Raw genomic sequence first — 9421 nt, 5'->3', positions numbered from 1 at the left:
AGCCATGGCGGGGCCTGGGCCAGGGCCCGGCGGGGAGAGGGCGGGAGGCGGGCGCGGCGGAGGCTCTGGGGCAGCGCTGAGCATCAGCACCGGGGACAGCGCGCCGCGCTGCATTGTGGAAACTCCTGCGGCCGCCGCTGCAGCTACCGCATCGCCCCCCGCGGGGCCGGTCCCCACCCTTTCTCCGCCCCCGCACCTCCGGCTGCCGATTCCGGCTGCCCCCTATGGGTCTAGAAAAGCCCCTCAAGACTTTCCCTTCTTTTCTTCAAACCAGCCCCAGTCATTCTCCTCTCCCTTATTCAGCACTCCTCTCACCCGCCCGCCCTCTGTCTGCTCTCCTCCCCCGTGTCCAAAGCTCCCGAAGATTTTCAGCAGGAAAAGATGGGCCCAAGGGGAGGACCTGAAGATATCAACCTCGCAAAAAGCTGGTTTTCAGCCCACTAAACATTTGGTGTATTGGATATAAACACGGAATAGGGATTCAAGCTGTCTACATCAAATTCCCTTTATTTTCTCGCTAGTTGTATCTCACTTAAATTACCTGGAACTCGGAATCCAGTCACGTGGGTTAATAATATCCACCTTGGAATTCATTCACTTATTTATGCAACAAACAACTATTCACTTTATCTTTTCTGTGTCTGGCTCTGTTCTGTATGATTCTGGGATGCACTAAAGCCCGAGGACTTCAGACCTTACCCTCACCAGGCCCCCCCAGGCCAGAAGAGCGGCAGACCTGTGACCAACAGTGACAGCCCACAATGGACTAGCTAGAAAGAGCAAGAAGAGAGTTCAGGACTGAGATGGTGGAGGCATAACAGAAGGCAAGGGCTCAGAAGAGGCACCTGCCCTTGGCAGAGGTGGCGAATCAGGGCTTCCTGGAGGAGGGGATAACTCTACAACCGAGAGAGATCGGCCTCTTGTGCTCAGCGATCTCACCTCCTGTGAGAAAGCAGACACGTCCCCAAGAAGTCCCTGAGAGAGCGGCACACTAATGAAAGAATATGCAGGGAAGGAGATGTGGGAGGTTCACAAAAGCAAAATGGGGTGAAGGGGACGATTGCCCTGCAGCCCTCCTTAGCCCCCCACTCAGCTGTGTGACCTCTGCCAAGTTCTCGGATCTTCCACTTCGACTTCCTTCTGTGACACGAGAATGACAAGTAAGTTTACCTTAGGTGAGGACTGAATTCTATCATGCAGGCAAAGCACTCAGCACAGGGCCTTGGTACAGTCATGGGTGATTTCTTACCATTTTATCCTCAGGTATTTAGCCACAAATACCTGACTTGGCCTCAGCATTGGTATGTACTTGTTTTTTAAATTTTTACTGAATTATGGTTGCACATAATGGCAGGATTTGTTTTACATATTTGTACATAATGGAACAATAATTTGGCCATACCTTTCCCCAGCATTTCCCCTTTCCCTCCCCCTGTACTGATCTCCCTTCCATTTTCATGAGACTCCCCTCCTACCGCCACACCTTTTCTTTCCTTTTTCCCCCTCTAGCTTCCAAATAGAGAAAATGTGGCCCTTGACTTTCTGAGTTTGGCTTATTTCACTAACATAAGGTTCTCAAGTTCCATTCATTTTCCTGCAAATGATAATTTCATTTTTATGACTAAAACTCCATTATGTATATGTGTATATATATGTGATACATGTATAGATGTATAAACATACATAGACGTACATATGCATATGTATCACATTTTCTTCTCCCATTCATTGATGACACCTAGGATGGTTCCATAGTTCAACTATTGTGAATTGTGCTGCTATAAACATAAAATGCAAATGTCATTAGACTATGCATTTTATGGAGGAGTGGTATGGCTGGGTCATATGATAGCTTTATGTCTAGTCTTTTGAGGAACCTCCATACCAATTTCCATAGAAGTTGTACTAATTGACAATTCCACCAACAGTGTAAAAGTGTTCCTTTTTCTTCATATTCTCTCCAGCGTTAACATTTATATCTAATTGTCGAATTAGTAGTGAATAATCTTATGTATCTCCACTGTCACCTTAGGGGCACATCCTCTCCCTGGCAGAGTTCCAAAATTCCATGGCAGGCCCCACTCAATAGCCAAAACCTGAAATCAATACCTCCCATCCCAGTGGCAGCAGCTGACTCTGTTATTGTAATTTTTGTAAATTTCTTTTACTGAATAAATCCCTCCCCTATTCCCCGGGTCCAACATGAACACCCCAGGCATGGAAATATCTTCCTCTCTGCACCTCCAAACCCAGGTTTAGTTAGGAGTCTAAAGTCCCCGAGTGTGAATCCCAAAATCACACTAACTTTTCTGCACCTCAGGGGTGTCTCTCTGTGTGTGTGTAGTTTTTTTTTTTAAATGGAAAACATGGAAATCCATTGATTTATAACCAATGTTTTCTGACCTATTAACTAGCTAGGTGCTAGGGCACAGTGGTAATTGTGGGTGGTTGTACCTCACTCCCAGTCATTCTAGGATACAATGCAAACACTTTTACTTCTATTGTCCCCCTTGCCCTAAAGCTTTGCATACATATTAACTCACATACCACACCACTGTGAGGTTGCTGCTCTAGGTACTGACATGTGGCACTTTCAGGGTTAACTAAATCAAACTCCATTTATTGATTTCTCTCAAGGACTCTAACCAACTGATGACCTTCACAGGCTAGCATATGTGATGTGTTGGGCTTGTACAGCCATTAAAAAGGACTAAATGATGCCAGGAATGGCGACTACCATATGTATAATTGCAGCTGCTCAGGAGGCTGAGGCAGGAGGATCGTAAGTTCAAAGTCAGCCCCAGCAATTTAGTGAGGCCCTAGGTAACTTAGCGAGACCCTATCTATCTCAAAAAATAAAAAGGGCTGGGGATGTCTCTCAGTGGACAAGAGCTCTTAAGTTCAATCCCCAGTACAAAATAAAGAAAAATAAATAAATAAGTTAGAGTTTGTTGAGAACATAAGGCAGAGATGTTTATGGAATTGCAGATTTTTAGACTCACTTGAGTGAAACCTGAGAAGCTGGCACCATGAAGGTAGAATTCTTCAGGACTGGGGCGGGCATCTCGGTTGCCCTCAGTTCCTGTGTTCCCAGCCCTGAGGCCCCGTTTTCCTAGCTGAGGCTCCGGTGAAGTCCTCCAGTGCCCCCTGGCGGAGGAGTTGAGAATTTGCATTTTCTCTCTCCTCAACTAAGAACTGGGTAAGGATATCCAATCAGAGGGAGGAGAGGCCTAGGGAAGCGACCAATCAAAAGCGAGAAGGGGACAGAATTGGACAAGTAGGACCCAGCGCGCTCAGAATAAAAGAGACTCTTTTATTAAGGTGGGGACGAACACACAGTGAGAGTTTGCGTTTGTTTTCTGGGTGGGTCGTGGCGCTCAAGGAGGCCCAGGCTGGGGGCGCCGGAGCAGGAGGGCGGCGGCGAGGCTGGTGCCCTGGCGCTGGGGCCGCGCGTACTTGAGGAAGACCGCGGCGCGGCCCGGCGCCGGGCCCGCAGAGAGGCGCGGACCATGCACCGCTCGAGGGGGTCCAGCTCCGCGGAGCTGCAGTGGAGAGAAGGGGAGACTGAGGCAGGGAAGGGGCGGGGAGAGCCTATCCCCGGGCCGAAGGCTCGAAGCTGAAAAGATGTTTGACACGGGCCCCGGGGGCGGCCCCCTCGAGGTCGTGATGGGGGCACTGAATGCGGCCACAGGGAACCCAGAGATCCCATCTGCCCCCCGAGGCAGGCCGAAGGGCCCCCCCAGCCTGCGCACACACCCCTATCCACTCACATCCCCCAGAGAAAGACAGACCCTTCCGGGCATCCTCTCCCCCACCCAGAGACATCGAGTCCAAGTTGCTCCCCGTCCCAAATTGTCTCATCCTGACATGGGAAAGACCCAGAAGGGAGCGACCCAGAAGGGAGGCTATCTGAAGCGGCGGAGACCTACCACCGCCCTCTGCCAAGGCCACACCTGTAAAGCATTGGCTTGGGCCTGGAGCCCGCTCCGTCGAGCATGCGTTGCGCCAGGTTCAGCGCCGCAGCTGCGCGACGACCAGGCTCCCATCCCGCAGCCTCAGCCTCCAGTAAGGACAGCTCCAGGAAATAGGTGGCCAGCAGCATCACCTGCCAGAGAGGCCAGGTGAACCTCAGGCTACGGCTGGCCACGCTGCTCCCTCGCACAGGCCACGCCCTTACCCATGCGCACCTGGGGGCCACTCCCGGCCAGCGCGGTGAGCAGCTCCAGGCACAGCAAGGGCCCAGGATAGTGCAGTCGGAAATCCAAGCGGCTCAGGATGCGGCGCTCTGCGCGCAGCAGCTCTGCCCTCGAGAAGGAGCCGGCACTCAGAAGGCAGAGGGAGGCAGGCTGAGGATTGCGGGGAAAGATGTGAGGTAGCCTTGGACTCCCAGCCCTGGAGCACCTGGGGTCGGCTCAGTCCAAGTTTCAGAACTCAGTTTCCTGGTCTGTAAAACGGGGCCATTGACTTGTGTCTGAAAGTCGTGGATGTCACGAGCATCAGAGTCATAATGACCGGGTTCAATGTACCATTTATCCACTATGTGACATGGGACATTCGTTTCCGCTTTCCATTTCTTCTTCACCCTTAAAACCGAGATGATACTCCCTACTTCATGACACAGCTTTGAGTTTATGCATGTTAACGCTCAAGGGGGACTATGACTACTGTATTCAAGATGGAATCCAAGTTTCAGCTGTTTAAATTCCGGGCAAGAGTTCCCTTATGGTCCGTTTCCTCCTCCTGTTAAAGGGACACATTAGCAGCCCCGTGCCTCGTACAGATTCGTTAGGATTCCAAGAGTACACGAAGAGTTTGGCGCACGGTGGGCATTTAATCAGTGACTACAGCAAAGGCTCCACCCTCCCAAGCCCCAGCCCGAGAATACCTCGGGAAGCACGCACTCTTCCATCTTGCACGCCAGGAACAGGCAGGCCATGCCCAGCAGCTGCAGGCGGTGAAGGCGCACTCTGCCGGCACGCAGGTAGGAATCGAGCAGGTGCACCGCCAGGTAAAGTGTGTCTCCTGCCAGGCACAAGTACTCCTGGGGAGGGGCACAGGTGACCATCAGGGTCTCAGGTAGTGACAGGGAACCAGCCTCGCACCCTCTCCACTTACGTACGTGCACCTGGACCAGCCAGTCCACCACTAGCGCACGCATCTCTGGAGTCACTGGGCGGGGCAGGGGTCTCCGGGGCAGCGCGTGGCACACCTGGGGATGGGCAAGACAGGCCTCATTCTCCACACCTGTGCTTCTGTCGCTCTTGAGCTCCAGCCCGGGGTGCAACAGCCTCCTCCTGCAAAGTTGGATGTAGCAGGAGTGCCACACTGAAATCCGCCTCAGCTGCACCTCTTCCACAACCCCATCTGGAATCCTGGACTTCACTGTAGATACCTCCCTATCCACCTGTCCACTGTGGAGCCCCCATGGCCACACAGCTTCCTGGGCATCTTCCCCCGTCTGGGTTTTCAAATTCCACTCTTGGCCACCAATCCTCAAATCCATCCCCCTCAGAGCACCCAGAAGGGTCCATCCAAAGACAGATCTGACCAAGGAACCTCAGACCCTTAGGAGAAAATCCTAATTCCTGTCAGACTCTCAGACCCTGCCCCCAACCGATGTCACCTCTTCCCTCCCAACCCACATTTCGGCTACACCAGCCTTCTCTTGTTTCAGACTACATCAAGTTTATTCCTACCCCAGGGCCTTAGTGCTTACCTTGCCTCTGCCTGTAATTGTCTTTCCCTTACTCTTTGCATTACCTTCTGAGTCTTCAAGTCTCAGATAAAATTTCCCTTTCTCCATACTCCTCCCTCCATCCCACCCCTCATTATCTCCTATTTCCTTAGTATTTTCACTAAAGATAGCCATTGTTTCCCCGTGTGTGTTGTCTGCTGGCCCTGCTAGGCTGCCAGCACCACAAACGCCCTGAGCTACATACCCCCAGCTCTTTTTGAGACAGGGTCTGTTAAGTTGCCCAGGCTGGCTTTAAACTTGTGATCCTCCTGCCTCAGCCTCGGGAGTTTCTGGGATTACAGGCACGTGCCACCATGCCCAGCTCTTTGGCCCCTTTTGTAAGGACATCATCCCATTCATGAGGCTCGGTCTCTCTGGTCTGGTCAGCTCTCAAAGACTTCAATCCCTAATACCTTCCTACCGGAAATGTGGGTTCAACCTAAGAATTTGGGAACACAGCATTCAGCCTCCAGCAAAGGCTGAGCCCTGTGTTCCGATCACAGGGGCATCTCAGTTCCTGGCAGAGAACCTGGCCCTGGGGAGAGACTGGCGGGTGTTGGCTAAGCGCTCCAGCACCTCTTCAGGCAGTGGCATCTCGTGGAGACGGACGCCTGCCACGACCTGTGTGCTGGCCTTTGTGGCCTTCTGTAATTATCAAGTATATTTGCTAGCTGTCTCCCCAGAACGAGGACAGACTGTGGCTCATCGCAGCAGCTCCGGTGCCCAGGACATGCTCAAAAGCGCGATAATAAAGGGTTAAGTGAACTCAGGAGGCACAAATAGGGTAGCCACGGGCTGTCGAAGGAAGGGCTGCCAACCGCCAGAGACCGCGGGAAGGGGTTTCGGTAACTGTGCGAGGGGAAAAAAAGAACCGCCTAGAACTTGAGATCTGGGGTGGGGGCCGGCGCTGGGAAGCCGGACGCGAGGCTGCGGCGCCGCAGGTGTGGACGCCCCGCGGAGCGGAGAGCCCGCCAGGCCCGGCGCCATCCAACCCGAACCCCGGCTGCGCGCCAGGAGTGGGACGGCGCCAGGGTCGCCCGCTCACCATGACTTCAGCGAAGATGTCCCCAGCGTACTCGCGTTCCCCCTCCAGCCCCAGCGAGCTCAGGGCCTCCTCCAGCCCCGGCGGCGCGCACAGCCTCTCGGGGCGTCCCGGGGAGACACTGGTGTCCCCGTCGAGGACTGGGGCGCTCGGAAGCTCTGAATCGAGGGAGGCATTAGGACTCTGAAGGGAAGAGGGGCTGGGGTCAGTCCCTGGAGAGAGGCCCACGCGGCAGCTGGGCCCCGTCCCCGGTCCCTGCCCCTCACCAGCATCCTCGGGCCGAGGCAGCGCGCCAAGCCGAGCCGGCGCTTTCAGGAAGGGCGGGACCCGCGCCGGGCGCTTTAATTAGTCCATGCGCATGCGCAGTGGGCTCCCTTCACCTGAGCAGGTGCAAATGCAAAGACAAGGGTCGGTAGGCAGGCTCTGCCTCCTCCACAGGCCTAAGGTCAGGGGCTAGTGACAAATGCTCATCCTGCTGCCCAGAAGCCGCCGCCCTGAGCCTCGTTTTCCTCAACCATAACACAGGGATTGCAGCCAACAGGGCTGTCCTAAGGATTTCCTAGGACTGTGCAGGGATCAGCACGGAGCCTGCTACCGGAAAAGCTGAAGGCGTGGGAGTGTTAAGGACCGGCTCTGTGCGCCGGCTCTTCAGTGATTGAATCACCTGTGGGTCCTGCCTTGCAGCTGCTCTCCCTGGGTCCATGCCCCACACTTTGTGCCCAACATGCAGCCAGAGGGATCCTGTGCACACCTAATGCAAATCACACCCTCCGTCTGTTCAGAGCTACACCAGGGCTCCCTTCTCCCTCAAGTTGAAGACCCAGCTCACCTATGTCTTCTGCTTCCATCCCCCACATAAGCCTCTGAGCTCATCTGTCCATCCCCCTCACTCAGTTCCCCCCAGCCACCCACACTGGCCTCTTCCTCATACCTGAGGCCTTTGCACTGAGTGTTCCCTCTGCCAGAAATGCTTTTCCCTCAGACTGTTTCCCTCCCAAACTTCCTTTAAGGTATTTATTTAGATGTCACCTTCTCCATGAAAAGTGCCATTCTAAGCACTTCTCATCCCATATTCTCTGCGCTTATTCTCTCCTTAGCACTTATTGCTTTCTAACCAACCAATGTTCGTGAGCCCCATGATGGCAGGGCTTCTTGTCTACCATTCTCCTATTGCTGTATCCCCAGTACCTAAAACAGTGCCTGGCACATAGTCAGTGCCCAATAAATATTTGTTGAAGGAATGAGTGAACAGGCTAGACATAATTTAGATAGTGGCCCAGCATGCCTTTCTGAGGTGGGACAATGGAGCTGAAACCTGAAGGAGGAGAAAGATCCAGACTGTAAAGAGAGGGCAGAATATTCCAAGAGGTGGGACCAGCATGAGCAAAGGCCCTGAGGCAGGAAACAGCTTGTTAGTTTCAGGCACCAAGTCAACAACACTGGGAAAAGTGAACAGGAGAGAGAATTGGATATTGGATCAGTGGCTTCCAGTCACACAGTGAAACCCGTTTGCCCATTGTTACATGTGTCACCTCATTTCCTTCTTTTCCCCCACCTCCACTTGAGAAATCCTGGCCTCTTTATGTCCCCCAGATGGTGAAGAGACCCGAGAGATACTACCCTAACCAAGAGATCAGAGTCATCCCCAGTTAAGGGACAAACGGTCATCCTGTGCCTCCTCATAGTGTGATCTCAGGAAGGCATGTCACTTCTGGAAACTCTGTCCCAAATAGTTGGAATTTAACCCTGGGGAAACATCAGGCAATAAGCTCTGATTGAGAACAGTCTGCAGTATACTTACCCTGTGGGCTTCCAACCTGACGATGCAGTATGGGAACCTGGTGGACCCATTAGCCAGGGCTTTTTATAACTATGAGGACATTACATGTGACTATTAGTAAAATTTGATTAAGGTCTGTTGACAAGAACATTGTGGCAACATTAACTTTCTGACCTTGATAACTGGACCCTGGCTATGTGAGAAAATACCCTTGTTTCATTACAGATACCTAAATATGAACAGCAGGAAGAGAGAAGGCCAAATAAATGTGATAAAGTGCTACGCAATGCAGTTTTTGTCAATTAAGAAAGTACTACGAGAAACATGGGTGAAGGATGTATTTTATGTTTTTCAGCCTTTTTTTTTGTTTTCCTTTTCAGTGCTGGGGATTGAACGGGGGGCAGAGCTACACCCCCAGCCCACCCCACTTTCTGAGACAGAGTCTCACTAATTTTCCCAAACTGACCTCAAATTTTCAACCCTCCCGTGTCAGAGATGATGGGATCACAGGCATGTGCCACTATGTCTGGCTATTTTATGCACACACATAAAATTTTTGAGACTTACAGAAAGCTGCAAATACAGTCCCCATCATCCCCACACCGTTTCCCCATTAACATCTTGGTGTGGCACATTTGTCACAGTTAACTGATACTGATGTCATTCACAGAATCTATGCTTTATCCGGTCTTCCTGAGCTTTTCCCTCAACCTTTTGTTTTTTCCCTGCCCCAAGATCCCATCCTGGGAACTAGCCCAGTCAACACTTAAGGCTCCTACTGGCTCTGCCACATTCTTAAGAATTTCTTCTAAAGATCTTGACAGTGTTAATATTTTTTTTTAGTTGTAGGTGGTCACAACAATAC

At 52.2% G+C, this 9421-nt stretch overlaps 2 protein-coding genes across 3 annotated transcripts in view; both read right to left on the bottom strand.

Annotated features, from left to right (window-relative positions):
• Nucleotides 1-281, bottom strand: part of Ttc9b (tetratricopeptide repeat domain 9B) — a 2297-nt gene extending 2016 nt beyond the window's left edge. Inside the window, exon 1 of the mRNA XM_048791244.1 lies at nucleotides 4-281. Within this exon, the coding sequence (XP_048647201.1) occupies nucleotides 4-114 (111 nt within the window). The 5' untranslated portion in view covers nucleotides 115-281. The remainder of the gene's footprint in view (nucleotides 1-3) is intronic.
• A 3012-nt stretch (nucleotides 282-3293) lies between these two features.
• On the bottom strand, nucleotides 3294-7369 carry Ccnp (cyclin P). 2 transcript variants are annotated; one of them, XM_048790905.1, is made up of 7 exons: nucleotides 7043-7369; nucleotides 6780-6959; nucleotides 5120-5209; nucleotides 4886-5041; nucleotides 4188-4346; nucleotides 3954-4105; nucleotides 3294-3542 (listed from the first exon to the last, which is right to left on the bottom strand). In XM_048790905.1, exons 1-7 carry the CDS (start codon nucleotides 7046-7048, stop codon nucleotides 3317-3319), a joined length of 969 nt encoding a protein of 322 aa, XP_048646862.1. In that variant the 5' UTR covers nucleotides 7049-7369; the 3' UTR covers nucleotides 3294-3316. The 2 variants fall into 2 exon arrangements, with proteins under 2 accessions (XP_048646862.1, XP_048646861.1); XM_048790904.1 differs by lacking the exons at nucleotides 6780-6959; nucleotides 7043-7369 and having other exon boundaries at nucleotides 5120-6769.
• Between the last annotated feature and the right edge of the window lie 2052 nt (nucleotides 7370-9421).

This window comes from Marmota marmota, unplaced genomic scaffold (assembly GCF_001458135.2).
Source record: "Marmota marmota marmota unplaced genomic scaffold, marMar, whole genome shotgun sequence".
NCBI classification, from domain to species: Eukaryota; Metazoa; Chordata; class Mammalia; order Rodentia; family Sciuridae; genus Marmota; species Marmota marmota.
Note: the sequence above shows the minus strand (reverse complement) of the source record. Positions and strands in the feature narration are given on the sequence as shown.

Excerpts from the sequence above, each read along its gene's own strand:
- Ccnp (XM_048790904.1), bottom strand. The coding sequence starts at position 5,503 with ATGGATTTGAGGATTGGTGGCCAAGAGTGGAATTTGAAAACCCAGACG. Across the intron at positions 4,106-4,187 it reads TGGCCGGGAGTGGCCCCCAG|GTGATGCTGCTGGCCACCTA; the intron begins GTGCGCATGGGT and ends CCTCTCTGGCAG. Across the intron at positions 3,543-3,953 it reads CCCAAGCCAATGCTTTACAG|CTCCGCGGAGCTGGACCCCC; the intron begins GTGTGGCCTTGG and ends TCTCCACTGCAG.